This window comes from Physella acuta, unplaced genomic scaffold (genome assembly GCF_028476545.2).
Source record: "Physella acuta isolate Inbredline_101_S28 unplaced genomic scaffold, ASM2847654v3 ptg000166l, whole genome shotgun sequence".
NCBI classification, from domain to species: Eukaryota; Metazoa; Mollusca; class Gastropoda; family Physidae; genus Physella; species Physella acuta.
Genome location: NW_026731685.1, coordinates 197,982 through 212,357, shown reverse-complemented (window position 1 = coordinate 212,357; position 14,376 = coordinate 197,982). Strand labels below are relative to the sequence as shown.

Genomic DNA, 14,376 nt, shown 5'->3' with positions numbered 1-14,376 from the left:
CTGGGTGTACTTACAATAACTTATAGCCTTTTTTCTACTGATAACATCTGCAATGCATCAGTTTTCTTCCCTAGATAAGTAGAGTCCTCAGCTAACAAGTCTTATCTGCCTGGATGTGGTCCAGGGACTTAAGTTAGCAGTCACACACTTGATCATAAGCCATACAGACAATCAAGCAAGTGACTCTTACACAAGTTTGACATAAAATTTATTATTTCTGCATCACTTATATTGCAAACAAATTACAATGAATTTACAAGACAGCAAAGTTTATGAAAGACAATCAACTGGGCAAAACACTGGCTTTCAACTTCTCAAGATTGTGAGAACACGCATGTGTTAAAAAGTCTAACCACTTGGTATCCTCATTATTTGTAAGTTTGCAATCTCTGGTGAAAAGTATAAACAAAAAGAAACATTGAAAAACAAGTCAAGATAACGCTAGGTATTGTATAAAAAATTAATTTCACTCATGAAAATAAAATTTCAAAACAAAGTTTGTTTTAATTAGTTACATTTAATGAAGTAGGTGTCAGAAAGGTGTAGGCCTACTATAAAAACTGTTTGGGACAAAAGGGAAAAACCTGAATGCAATAATTTGATCATAAAATGAGATAATAAAAATGCTAATTTACTTACTTTAAAAATTTTATAATGTTTCTGCCAACTTCAGAAAGGACTTCACCCTGCAAAACAAACATTTGTTTTACATAAATTTGCAGCATAAAATGCAAGTGAGCAAACCCAAGAAAGAGTAATAATGAAAGTTTGTTAAAGTAGAAACTCACATTCTGAACAAAGGCATCATAATCCATGGGAGGATAAATGCCAGATACAAAGTCATCCACTACGCTGCTGACACCTGATGTCAAAGTTGACAATTCATCCAATGTAGATATGCCCTCATTAGTTGAAATATCTCCAGATTTTTCAACACAGCCACGAGTTTTTTTAACAATGCTAAGCAATGTTTTGACCTACAATAAACAAAGAATGTGATATTAGTTCTAACTACAGACACATACAACTACTAATCTTTTGTATTGCAGTCTTTTAATGAAACAATTTAAAAAAAAAATAACTGACCAGACCACCACAAGCAGAGATCACAGTTTTATCATGTTCTGACCACTTGTCATTATCTTCATCAAGCAAATCGTCTTGCATTTCAATTGAACTAGCCTGAAAATTATTTTTTTTTGCTTCATATTGAGGTTAAATTTGCATAATTCACAAATATTTTTACAACAATTGGTTTCAAAAGCCATCCAAACTGTTTTTAAAGTTGTAATTGTTTCATTTTGAAAAACATTGTTAAAAAAATATATTTTTTTATTAAAATGTATTTAAAGTGCTTTCTATTTAAATGTAATTTCATGGGAAAAAAATTTTAGTTGTCTTTTTAAGGTATTTTTTCACATCCAATAAAAAAAAAAGTATAAAAATCTTTTAAAAACAGCTAACTATTAAATGCACAAGAATACGAAAAAAAAAGCAAATAAATTCTCTAAATTTTAAAATGTATTATAAATTTCATTTGGCGTAAACTGTTGTCTAAAGAAAGAAAGGTTTTATTTTCTTATTTTGAGTGCTTTTATAAGCTTGTTGTTATCTAAGTTTTAAGTTAGTACTTGTTTAAATTTCTACCTTAAAATAACTATGAATTTCATTCAATATTTTTAATTAAGTCCACACACAACTAAAAATAGTTGCTTTACAAAGATCTTGCAAAAAAAATCTCATTCACATGGCTGATTGTGTTATCCTATTATCTTCCCTTTGTTTTTTACCACTATATATAAACTTTTGATGACTAGTTTAACATCAAATTAGGAATGAAAATGTATATTTTTGCAGTCATTTGGAATAATCTAATCTGAAAAATTTGAATGTCAACACTGGATTAGAAATTGGTTAAAATGGAATTACAAGATTTGACCACTAATCCACCCACCCAGACAACCTTGTAAAAAAATTAACACCTGGAATGTTTTTTTTTGTTTACCGACAATTTAAATTATTTTATTTTTACCTTTTCCAGCTCTTGTAACGCATCTTGAACAAGCTCATATGTTTCTTGTAAATCTTTTAAAACACATTCTCTGTTATCTGCACACATAGATTGTAAAATAAAGTAATAAATACTAAAAAAAAAAACAACAACAAATATAATTCTTCATGAAAGTTTAAAAAGAAAATTACATCACCTCTCAGAAGAACAAAATTGGAAGCTTCCCAGACTCCCCCTGTCCACTGAATTCTCTTATCACTGTAGATACAACACATCACAATCTAAGATGTTTACAAACAACTCAAGTATTTATGTATGTACACTTTAACAAAATGTTAAGGTTCAAATGAAAAAGTAGCAACAAAAAAGAAACTTTTCCACACAGGCGACATTAGTGAGGCAGGGGTCCCAAATAATGGACGATTGTGGACTGGAGAAGGAGGGGGTGTTCTAGTTTACATATGTTTAATTTAAAACAAAATAAATAATGAATTTATACTTTGACAGTTAAAATATAGCCTACTACTTATTTTTCACAACATTTTATAGGTTCTACTTTTTAATTTGTGAGCCCAAAAAATAAAGATTACCGAAAATATAAAATCTGTATATTAACTAACACAAAGTATATAATTATAATACTTGTAATTAAAATAGTAAATTGGAAATAAGTTTTGGGAAGTCTGCTAGATTTTTGTGGACATTCACATCGGGAGAGGGAGGGATGTTTTGTCAAAAGGGTACTAGTTTGTGGAGGGGGGTTGTTGGAAGATCAAAATTTGTGTGGATGTCATTAATAGATGACCCCTTATCAAATAGACTCAAATTGACTGGCATTACTATTTAAAATTAATTTAAGTTGTAGGTTGTTCATAAAACTGTGATTAAGTCTTGAAAATACCTTTGAGAATTGATGCAATCAGACAGTGATAAGACGAACTGCTGCAGGTTATCTAAAACTTGAAGCACAGCTTGTTGAAGATGAGACTTAAGTGTACTGCCTATAGCAGAGAAAAGGAATTCAATGTTATGATTTACAGTGAAAATTATTGATTAAACAAAAATAAGATTCTGATAGCTTATTTGTCATTAATTAGGATAATTTTTGTCAAAGAGAGCAACATTTATTAAAAGAGATGACTACCTTGAGAAGTAGGAAGGGAGTAGTATATAGAAACTAAAGTTAATATAGCTTTTTCCATCTCTTGAACTAATGCCTCTGTATTCTGTAAAACAAAAAAAGTTTTAATTTATTAAAGTTTTTCCTAAACTTTCAATATTCTATTTTACTCTATTTCTATTTTTAACAATGGAAATAGAGTACAGTTAGCATGTAAAGCAATTTAAAATAACTATTTTTTTCAAATTAATTTGTTTATCAGACATCTTAGTATATTCATTTGGTGATATCTTACCTTATTTGAAGGAAATGGTTTCTTAGAAAATGCCAATGAAAGCTTAGTGGTTTCCATGGAGAGAATTTTAAATATGGCAGCTGTGAAAATATAAAGCATGTAGTTTTTGCCAAAGAAAAATGTGTTACTGCAGTTCTCCACAATTTTTCTTATTTACTCTTTTACAGGTACTACTTTTGGAAAACTATTTTAACCTCAAGAAATCATTAAAGTTTTAATATTTTAAAATGTGATTTAGAAAGAAAACTATTCTAGAAAAGATTCATTAATACCAATTTTATTCCAATAAGTTTCTTTGTCAAACTCAGCAGCATCTTTGCGGGTATTCACTCCATCTGAAATGAAAATTAAAGATTTACAAATCTATATAGGTTTAGGTAATTTTATATAGGTTTAGGTCATTTTATGTACTGTCAAAAAACAGGTAAAAAATTAAAAACAAAATATTTAGAGGAACATTACAAAATTGAACATAAGCAGATAAGGTAAAGAAAACAAGTTTGGAGATACTCCTTATCTGCACACATTAAAAGTAAGTTACCATTTTTAAACCAGGTGGTCTATAAGGCAACCAAAATAAGAATTCACCAGTTTTCTGTGACCTTAGCATATGAAGGAATGTGTGTTCAATATTTTGCTTATCCTTCCCTAACATTAGTCACAGCTTGGTGGACACTAGGATATCCTATGCACTCAAGCTCTGGATTAAATCATGACCTTTTCAGGTAAGCAGTTGTCAACTAACAATCGCAACATTAAAACTAGTAGGCCCATTCATTGGTACAAAATAATCACAAATGGATGCGAGATGGATCTTGTTGAGTTTTAGATTGTATTGATAAAAAGGATAAAAAAAGAAGACAATATCATTACGTAATTAATTAGCTAATAAATTAATTAAATATTGCTAGGCTTAATGATCATATATTTTGGTTTACGATACAACACACATCAAGTGTGTGGTATGTGGCCTGACCTATTTAAATGAGATTGTTTATATTATTGTTTTGAGTTTATATTTAACTCAATGCAACAAGCCCACCGATTGGTTGAGGCCAGGCCGGGGGACGTTCTGACCGGGATTCAAAGGGACAACTCGAAATATCGTCCTCATTTACTTATCAAGTATGTTCTTTCATCAGACATTTTTTGGTGATGTTTTAAAAATGTACAAAATTTGTGTTTTCTACTTCCACTTCCCTTATAATTTTTTCAAAAAGTGAGAAAGGCCAATTTCAATGCAATTAATTTAAATGATGTAGGCCTATTTATTTTTGAGGTTGGAAAAAAATTGAGTCTGTTCTCTGTGTATGTGTGTTTGTGTTGAGTTCAAAAGATTTTGTTTATGACATAGATCTAGTCCAGGGGTCTCCAAACTACGGCCGGCGGGCCGCATGCGGCCCGCGAGGTCCTTTCATCCGGCCCGCGGAGATAATTTTGTCCACGGAAAAAACATTTGTTGGTGATGGCTGAGGAACTTAGCTCAGAAAAATCACGACATGCCTGGAAGAAACTGGCCCCCGAACTGAAATTTGATAGTCAATGCGGCCCTCGGACTGAAAAGTTTGGAGACCCCTGATCTAGTCTATATTTTTATTTTTACTGTGAGATGTAACCTCTCAAACATGGCACTTTTTAGGATGTTGGAAAAAAAGTTAAAAACCAATTTTTCAAAACGTCCCAACTTTTTTACTTGATCTAGATCTATTTGAGATATGTGATAAAAATTTAGGGCCCACTAGATCTATCTTAGAATCATGAGTTCTTGACATAGCAACTTTCAAAAAAGCTCTGGTACCGTTTTAAAAAATCAGTTTGACACCCCTAATAAAAAGCATGTTTTAAAACCTTGTCAACAATTATATTTATAAACTGAAACTCAGTATCTCACGAATATGATCCAATGATTCTCGTCAACTCAGTCGCCTCGCCTCCAACCAATCCATCATTTCATTATCCAATGGATCCATTCATTCAACATTTTGTCATTTTCACGTGCTTTTAGTGCCTTTTTAGTAAGTTTGCTACTCATACTGTTTGTTTTTTCAATTTTTTGGGTCTATGCCTAAATAAATAATTAGCCTATATCAATCCGGGTTCTTATTTTAAGTTTAGTTTACCAGTTATTTGTCTCGATACAAGCTGAATGTTCTCTCTAAGATTTTTAAAGATATCACTTTGGTCATGATTGTTGTGTACATTTACATTGGAGGCCATCTTTAATTCTTTAGTCTCTCTAATTACCAAAACTTTAAAAAATAACCCAAAAAAAACAAAAAACCAATAGGCCTAACTAAGACAATATCTTTCTTTTGTCTTCACATAAGAAAAGACTGAAGCGTCAAGACTATGCCCAGCCACTTTTACTTTACTTAATTTGAGACAGGTAGGCCTCCACATGTGAATTGCGTGGACAATAGGACCCTAACTTGAGACTTTTCATTAACAATCTATTGGACACTATTGGTCTATTACTTAATATAAGGCCACTCAGTCCTATCAAACAAAATGTCTACATGTATATAATTCTATAAGATTTAAACAGTGATAGGTCTAAAATAAAAACATGGATATTAATTCAATATTTAGTTCTATATTTCGATTCCATCCATTTATGATGCCCACAAAAAAAAGAGGCATTTTAATCCACCTATCACCCCATATCCACTTTGTTGGCCTTTCAAAACATACTGTTATTAAAAAAGGTCACTCGCAGGTTCAAGACATCTATTTATCTTACCTTCAGTGCTCGATAACTGCAGAGGTACTAATTTTATAAGAATGGATCGATAACTGCAGAGGTACTAATTTTATAAGAATGGATATTTAATTACCCACAAAGTTGCACCATTTATATGTATAGATTTTGTGAGCAGTTTAAACATTTTGTGTTTTCTTGTAGCATATAAATATTATAAGAATATTGATGTTTCATTCAACATGCTTACGTCTGCATGAATCAAACACTGCCTTTCCCACACATCCACAAAAATTGACTTCATCAGGACACCCCCTAGTGGTCATCATAAATGGATGACCCATTACTTAATGTGGGCATTTTTCTTAGCTAAATTTTGCTTTATGAAGGATTTCTATTTGTTAACATGAAAGAATAATGACTAAAATTTAAAAAAAAAAAGAATTTAACATGGTTTAATCAAACAATAACTTAGCTATATTATAACATTTTAACTTTATAAAAACATAAAATAAATACAAATATATATATTCTACCCTAATAAACAGAAGTAAAAAAAAAATCGCAACACATTTTACTCTGTTGATCACAATACATTTTATTGGAAGGGTTAACAACAGTTTAGGTAGTATGTCACAATTAAGCCTGTGTACATATAACATTAGTGGAAATAATTTCACCTATAAAGACACATGCACATTTCCATTTGAAAAAAAATGGAACAGCGTTTTAAATTATCACAACATATTAAGCTTCACAGGGTTGAACAAAATTAACCTCAGCTATAATAAATTAACATTGAAATAATAATTATTTTAAAATATATGTTAAAACAATAACATTTCTTTCACACAAAATGTAAATTTAAAAAATTAAATTCATCTAGAATATCACCATACAACCTCCGCTACCCCCAATCACTTATTCCTACTGTCCATAATGCATTTTCTGTCTTTGTTTTATTTTAACTTATGTGTTGTGCTTTCCTTGAAACGTACATGTTAAAATTCACATTTTTTTCTGTTGTCTCAGGTAAATAAACTTGTTTAAACCAATACAACACTTTAATCACAAAACTTTCACTACATAGAAGAATATTTTTACATGAAATCAGAGACAACAAATGTTACAATTTAGATTTTTCTTTAGCAGCTTCCACTTGCTTCCTGTAAGCATCCAGAGTTTGGTGGTATACTGCCTCTTTCATTTTTCTTAATGAGTCTCTTGGATAGCCGTTCTTTCCATAAAAACTCTTCAACACTCTTAAGGTATCAGGCAACAGCAGACTTTCATTTCGTATTGCACTGACGAGGCCACAATTAAATGCTTCTTCTGCTGTGTATCTTTTGCCCAAAACAACAGCATCAGAAAAGTTTTTACCAGTGCCTATTTTGTCCCTACAAAAAATGTTATAAGGGAATCAAGATTTTCACAAAACTAATTAGTTAGCTATAAAATACTTTAAAAAGTAATGTACCCTCTCAAAACTGTCTTTCCTCAGGGCAGGTGAAGTAGAGTTCACCTGTTTCTGTAGCCTTAGCTAATGAAGGGATAGTGTGGTCAGCACTATGGCCAGCAGCCTTTAGTTTCCCTAATGTGAGTCAGGTACCCATCAGACCTAGGCGGACTCAACTAGATTTTTGGGTTAGTACTCTACCATTGAGTACCATCCAACCACGCTATCCTTATATATACTTTATTTACAAGAAAAAGGAATACATACATCAATTGGCTGAATAATGAATATTAAATTATAACTTAAAACCTTAAAGACAGCCTTACCTTAACATCTGCAATAGGAACTCAGGAAAAATTCTATTAATAAAAACTTCATTAAAAGAAAGCCATCCTCTGTCTACCCTCATTGTGCGAAGATCATGAGCAAATGCCAACAGGGCTCCACCAGCAAATGCATGACCTGGGTAACAGAAATAAAAGAACATAAATTCATATAAGTTCCTATCAAATTTAATATTGGTATAACTGGTATAATCAACAACTACTTGATTTGGGTTTAGATATTAAGACTAGGCTTTGAGGCTGATATAATCTCAAGTTATTAAGGTAGATTCTATGTGTAATTAAGAAATATGTGGTAGGGCAGTTGGAATGAGTTATCATTATATTGAAATAATTCTTTCAAGCAAAAAGTAAATTTTGCAGCAGTAATTCTTCTTCTTCTTCGTTCTTAATTTTTAGTGTTGGAAGGGGTCGAGCCTTATCTGCCATAGGGTTTGAACTCGAGACTTTTTTTTCGAATTTATCAACAATGAGTTTTTTTGCAGACTCGACCACGCCTCCATCACAATTAAGTATGTGCCATTGAGGCCATTGACTCCGATTTCAGCCTGCTTTTCTTTTTGGATTTGCTTCCATAGCCTTTGTCCAACCAAGAACAAACTACAAGGCAGCAGTTGTTTAATTTTGGAGTTGTCTCTCCTAGAAGAGTGGCTGTCCCCAGCTAACGAGCCTCATCTGCCCGAGGGTTCGAACTCGAGACTTTTCGGTTTAGCAACCATGAGCTTTACCGACTCGACCACGCCGACCCACGCAGCAGTAATTAAACTTCTTGCTATCCTGGAAAAAAATAAATCTTCAAACAAATAAAAAGGTACTGATATATTAGAATATGGCATATTTCTAAATTTGAAGCAGAAAACATAAACAAACCATTAATAGCTGCCAAAGTTGGTAGTGGAAAGCAAAGTAAACGTTTGAGACTTGCAGACATCAAGTCTAGAAAGTCAAGCAATTCAGGAGCGGATAAATTAGTCATCCATTCAAGATCTAGTCCATTTCCATAGAATTTCCCTACTCCTGTGGTCACTAGTCCTTTGCACGACTCATTACTGTAAAATATTGCATTTTAACTTCAAACATGAAGTTTAAAATATATAAAATCTGAAGTTTGTAATACTCTAAGGCTGTAGTAGTAGCAACAGGTTTAAAATGCTACTAACCTATTAACCTCATCCAATAAACTATTGAAGACTGTGAAAAATTCATTGTTGAGTCTATTTTCTCCTCTGTCTATAACAATAAAGGCAACATCCTCAGCAAAATAAAGGGAAAATCCTTTGATCACCTTGCATGGGTTGTGTAGATATGAAACACTCATGATAATGATTACATCAGATTGAGTAGCTGTGGAGATTTACATAAATATCACATAACTTAATTCACACTAAATGCACTAAAGGATTGCATGGTACTTTAGTTATAATAATAAATTATACAACACGAGCTGACCCGCAACGTAGCATACGCCGCTATCTAATTGTTTTAATTTCTACTTATTAACAATTCATAATTTGTGAATTCGACACTTTGAAACATTTTGTAACTTTCAAAACATAAATCCTCCTAAAAATTTGAAATAATTACTAAAATTTAATTTTTTAATCAGTCACCTTTTTTTTTTACATTACTAGTCTCGGACGTAGGCCTACCAAAAATAATAGATTAATTTAATTAACATACAATATAATAGCTCTAGATCTAGATGCAGCCAAAACCAAAAGGCCAGTTGGACTATTAGTTATTTATTAGTTCTATTACATAACATTGATGATAACATTGGATTACAATGATTACAAAATCATTACATGCTGATTTTACAGAGAGTCTGAGAGAGTGATTAGTTTAGTACTTAGTACTACTGTAGTCTAGTAAAAAAATTGTAGACGCACTCTAGGACTTTGGGCATTAATGCCCTTAATATAAATTATTATGTCATATGAAACAGAGATGTAGATCTACTAACATTTAGATCTAGAGATCAACAACTCACTACACAACTTACGTACGAATCAGACCGGTTTGAACTTTAACCCAAAACAACAATATTTAACAGGAAGTCGTAAACATAAATAATAATATTACTGATAAATATTGTATAAATTGGCCAAAATTTACGGAGATCTAGGGCCTTGTTATGTAGTTAATTAATAATTATTAATTAACTAGGCCTACTTACTGCTAACATAGTTGTAACAACCAAAATGTCCTAAAATTAACCAATAGTCTAGGATATAATTTTATAAATGTTAAGAATATAATATACATTATCAATTTCTAATGTTGATTGAATCTAGATTTCCGTATAAAATAATGACGAAATTCAAGACGGGTTATGCCTGGCCTAGAATCCAAGAATCTGTAAACTTACGGCGGTAAAATTGCGATTTTAAAATTTCAACTCAAGGCCTCTAACTTCAGAAGTCTGTAGAAAGGTTTAGGAGTAAAGAAGAGGGTGTGACTCTAGATCTAGATCTATATTTTAATATTATTTAAACGTTTTAATGAATATTTTAGGGTAAAATCTTAGTTTAGCGTCGTAAATTCGGCCAAAACTAGTAATGTGGGAGAGAGTGAACTAATGAATATGTCATTAAATATAAGTATATTTTCGTATATTTTGATAAAATATTATAGATAATTGAATAATAGATCACCATTTATGATTAAATCAATTTAAATATCCTGAAATTAATTTTTATCAACCCTGTTCGAGATAGTAAATCTGCTATTAAAAACAGCAGCCATGTTGAGAAAATGTTATTTAGAGTAACTTCCCTTTCATTTCTATTCGTATGAAAATGTATTTAAATATGATTGTCTTGTTGTATAGTCCGTATTACAAAACATTTTTTTATTTAAATTCTGCCCTTTAAAAACTGAATTTCCTAACAAACAACTTTATTAATTCTAGAAGCATTGTGAGATGCAACTTGTATCCATGTATTAAATCACGTTTTTTTTAACTAATGTTTATTTGATCTTACTATTACTATATAGTTTGAGTTTTTTCTTATAGTTTGAATGACTATTTTCATTTCAGGTTTTTCTTTTCATTAATTAGTGATTATATCGTAACTTATGACATTTTTTTTTACTTCTCTTTACCTTAATTAAACCCCAACCTCCGTCATATTTTTGTTGTCAATGTCGCAACAAGCAGAGGCGTAGCGACCCTTCCCGGCGCCTGGGGACAAACTTTTCGATTTGCACCCCCCCCCCTCAAACTTTCAATTTGCACCCCCCTAAGCCTTTCAATTTATTTTTCCAACCCATTTTGGCGCCCCTTAAGGTCGGCGAACGGGGACATATGTCCCTCCCCCCCCCCCCCCCCCCCCCTCGCTACGCTACTGACAACAAGTCATAATGTAAAAAATTACGCTTCACTCTGCCTTATCTAAGATCTTTAACCATAATTTTGACAACATTAAATGTTTGTCATCATTTATATATATATATACAGAGAGACAAAATGTATTATCCACCAGCTTCCCCCGTAAAACATTATCTAAAACAATGAGCCAGTCCACCCCTTAAGTGCGTGTTGTCATTATGGTCGATCGCAAGTCTCCACCTGTCAGACACATTTTGGTTATCATTTGTTGTCAAATTGTCAATATCAAGTACCCAAGTGAGTGATATGGGGTTGTCCATAAATGATGTCACATATGATTTGCTATGGGAGTGAGTAAAGATTTGTGACGTCAACTCAGGCGGCTCCGCAATTTATGACGTGTCGGTCTCATGAAAGGAGGTGAACGGGGAAAATACCTAGGTCATTGACAGAGAACCTCTATAATGCTTTGTTCAATCAAAATAACGATAAATAAGCATTAGTATACGTATACCTTGCTCATCACAAATGTTGCAAGCCTGGTAGTTTAAGACATTAGGCAAAACGGCCTCAACACATTATCCCCGTCAAAAAGGCTTGCCACCAAATGCCTGCCGACGAATAAGCCGCGTCTTATGCGGGGCGTTAGGAATACGGCCATGAGCATGGGCCGCGTAAGAGCAACAGTAGGCTATCGCGCTTTGTAAGATGATACTTAAATTCAATTTCGCTAAACTGCGCGAAAATTTAGTAATGTTCCGTCGTTTGAGGAAATTTATTTTCTTGGACTTAAATTGAAATATCATGTTGACTCTCTGGCTCTTAATTTCCAAATATCACTTTTAATGTATCAAGATTCAGAACTATAATTTACCTTAATATAAGTGTCATCTTATCGTTTATTGTGCTTTTTATAAAGCGCAGAGCAGCTTCAAAATCGGACGGCCATCCTGTTTTCACCAAGCTTCTTTTGGAGCTTAATATGGGTAGTCTAGTTCTATACGGTGAGAGCTTAATACATTTTTAAAGGGCCGAAAGTCTCAAGACAGCAGAAATAACCAGGTACCTACTTTAAATGGACGAGTGATAGATGTGTTAGGGGCTGTTTAATGAACACCAACTTATGTAATCAAATTAAACGTCGCATAAGCGTCAAAACGGCAGTGCTTGTTTGTATTTTTCTATAAAATTAGCCTAACGGTCGGCTGTACCGGTATATGACGTCACGCGCGAGCGTTAACTCGGGTGACGATGTGCTAAGTGGGGGAATGAAAAGGTGGGGTTCAAGAAATGCGACTCAGCATGCTTTTTACATTTCTTGACCCTTCTTAATAGTTCTATCGTCCCCACTGAGAAAATGGATCACCAATGAATGACGCGTCATACTTCTACAGCTGGTCTTTCTCCCACAACCATCCCCTGTTTTCACAATAAAAAAAAACCTGACCTGTCTCCAAAATCATATCGATGAGTTCTACTCAACCTCTCCCCACCACAAATCACAATTTCTATCTGAAACAATATGTTCATATGTTTGTTCTGTAATAATGCACGCTGTCATTATTATCTTATGAGCGACATCATGTATGAGCGATCTAATATTGATTTGCTTACTGCAAATAAAGTGTTCAAAAGTTCGACCTCCCAACAATTGTTGTGGTCCTGGATGCACACTATTAAGTCTGAAAAGGTCTATTAGTCATTCATGTCAACTATATTAAAAAAAAGAAAAATATTACTATACAGGGGGTCATCCATAAATGATGTCACGCTTTTTTGACGATTTTTACCTACCCCCCTCCCCTCCGTCACAAAAAGCCAGACCCCCCCCCCTAAAATGACGTCACAACTCAGCCTACAACCCCCCCCCCCCCCCTCAAAATTGCAGTTGAATTGTTTTTAAACAGCTATATTTTTCCAAAATCTTGTCTGAACTCTGTCAAAATAGAGTATTTTAATCAATTGTTATTATAATGTATTAAAACAGTTTTTAAAACGCAAAATAACGTCTAAAATTCGTTTTCTAACATTGCTTTTTTAAAATGCAAAGTGTGACGTCGCACCATCTGAACCCCTCCCCACACAACGTCACAAAATTACGGACCCCCCTCCCCCCTACGAGTGTGACGTCTTTTATGGACGACCCCCGGCATATATTAAAACAATACAAAACAATCATATTAAACCACAAAATCAACACAAAAGACATGCGAATAGACAATTTATTGTTTTTAAAACATGGCCGCTGCTTGTATTTAGTCATTGTTGTCTCGAACGGGGTAGTTTAAAGTTTATTCCAGGATATTTATGACTGGTTTGGTCTTGGATTGTGATTTGTTATTCAATTATCTGTTATATTATGTAAAATATGACATAAATATGGCCAAATGAAAGAAATATTCATTAGTTACCTTCATCGCACATTACTAGCTACGTTGGAATTTACGACGCTAAACTAAGATTTTACCTATTTTAGATACTAATAGTAATAGATACTGCACTGACTTAACAACTACACTCACACTGACACTACACACTACTTTTTACTTTCTCGTATATACGAAGTATACTTGTATAGAGAAAGTATTGTAATCGTGCAAAAAAAAAAAATCGAGATTTTTACAGTTCTCGACGTTTTACACCTCACTGATACGGAAAAACATAATTTTGCAATCTTGTCCGTATGTCTGTGTGTGTCTGTGTGTGTGTCTGTCCGTGTGTAAACACGATAACTTGAGTACCGTTACAGCTAGGTTGATGAAATTTCATATATAAGTATTATATCAAAATCGTAGATCCGTATCAACTTTTGAGCGATTTCCGACAACCGGAAGTGGTACTTTTCCTACTTTGAATTTTTCAAAAGCCTATAACTTGAGTACTATTTCAGATAGATAAATGAAATTTCACATGTAAGTAAAAGATCTAATTCTCTACCTTCTGTTAAATTTTGAGTAATTTCCGTTGACTGGAAGTAGTAATTTACGCTACTTCCGATTTCTCAAAAAACTAATGTAAATTTTTAAAGTACCAATAATATTGCGCACTATTATACGCGTTTTTATTCGGCGTTTGCTTGGTGCGCAATGTTTTTTTTTATGAGATTCTATTCTATTTTTAA

The 14,376-nt window shown here is 32.9% G+C and overlaps 2 protein-coding genes across 2 annotated transcripts; both read right to left on the bottom strand.

Moving 5' to 3' along the window:
- Positions 1–199: 199 nt before the first annotated feature.
- LOC131936069 (cyclin-D1-binding protein 1 homolog) lies at positions 200–5,656 on the bottom strand. Its single transcript, XM_059292919.1, has 11 exons — positions 5,547–5,656; positions 3,699–3,761; positions 3,427–3,506; positions 3,156–3,237; positions 2,913–3,012; positions 2,208–2,269; positions 2,033–2,109; positions 1,087–1,182; positions 789–977; positions 640–686; positions 200–389 (listed from the first exon to the last, which is right to left on the bottom strand). Exons 1-11 carry the CDS (start codon positions 5,641–5,643, stop codon positions 284–286), a joined length of 999 nt encoding a protein of 332 aa, XP_059148902.1. The 5' UTR covers positions 5,644–5,656; the 3' UTR covers positions 200–283.
- Positions 5,657–6,674: 1,018 nt separating this feature from the next.
- Positions 6,675–9,943, bottom strand: LOC131936071 (uncharacterized). Its single transcript, XM_059292924.1, has 6 exons — positions 9,927–9,943; positions 9,535–9,569; positions 9,085–9,268; positions 8,795–8,973; positions 7,907–8,042; positions 6,675–7,521 (listed from the first exon to the last, which is right to left on the bottom strand). The coding sequence occupies exons 3-6, from the start codon at positions 9,240–9,242 to the stop codon at positions 7,251–7,253; spliced, it is 744 nt and encodes a 247-aa protein (XP_059148907.1). The 5' UTR covers positions 9,243–9,268; positions 9,535–9,569; positions 9,927–9,943; the 3' UTR covers positions 6,675–7,250.
- Positions 9,944–14,376: the final 4,433 nt, after the last annotated feature.

Excerpts from the sequence above, each read along its gene's own strand:
- LOC131936069 (XM_059292919.1), bottom strand. The coding sequence starts at position 5,643 with ATGGCCTCCAATGTAAATGTACACAACAATCATGACCAAAGTGATATC. Across the intron at positions 1,183-2,032 it reads CGTTACAAGAGCTGGAAAAG|GCTAGTTCAATTGAAATGCA; the intron begins GTAAAAATAAAA and ends AATAATTTTCAG. Across the intron at positions 978-1,086 it reads TCTCTGCTTGTGGTGGTCTG|GTCAAAACATTGCTTAGCAT; the intron begins GTCAGTTATTTT and ends TGTTTATTGTAG.
- LOC131936071 (XM_059292924.1), bottom strand. The coding sequence starts at position 9,242 with ATGAGTGTTTCATATCTACACAACCCATGCAAGGTGATCAAAGGATTT. Across the intron at positions 8,043-8,794 it reads AACTTTGGCAGCTATTAATG|GTCATGCATTTGCTGGTGGA; the intron begins GTTTGTTTATGT and ends TCTGTTACCCAG. Across the intron at positions 7,522-7,906 it reads TTCCTATTGCAGATGTTAAG|GGACAAAATAGGCACTGGTA; the intron begins GTAAGGCTGTCT and ends CATTTTTTGTAG.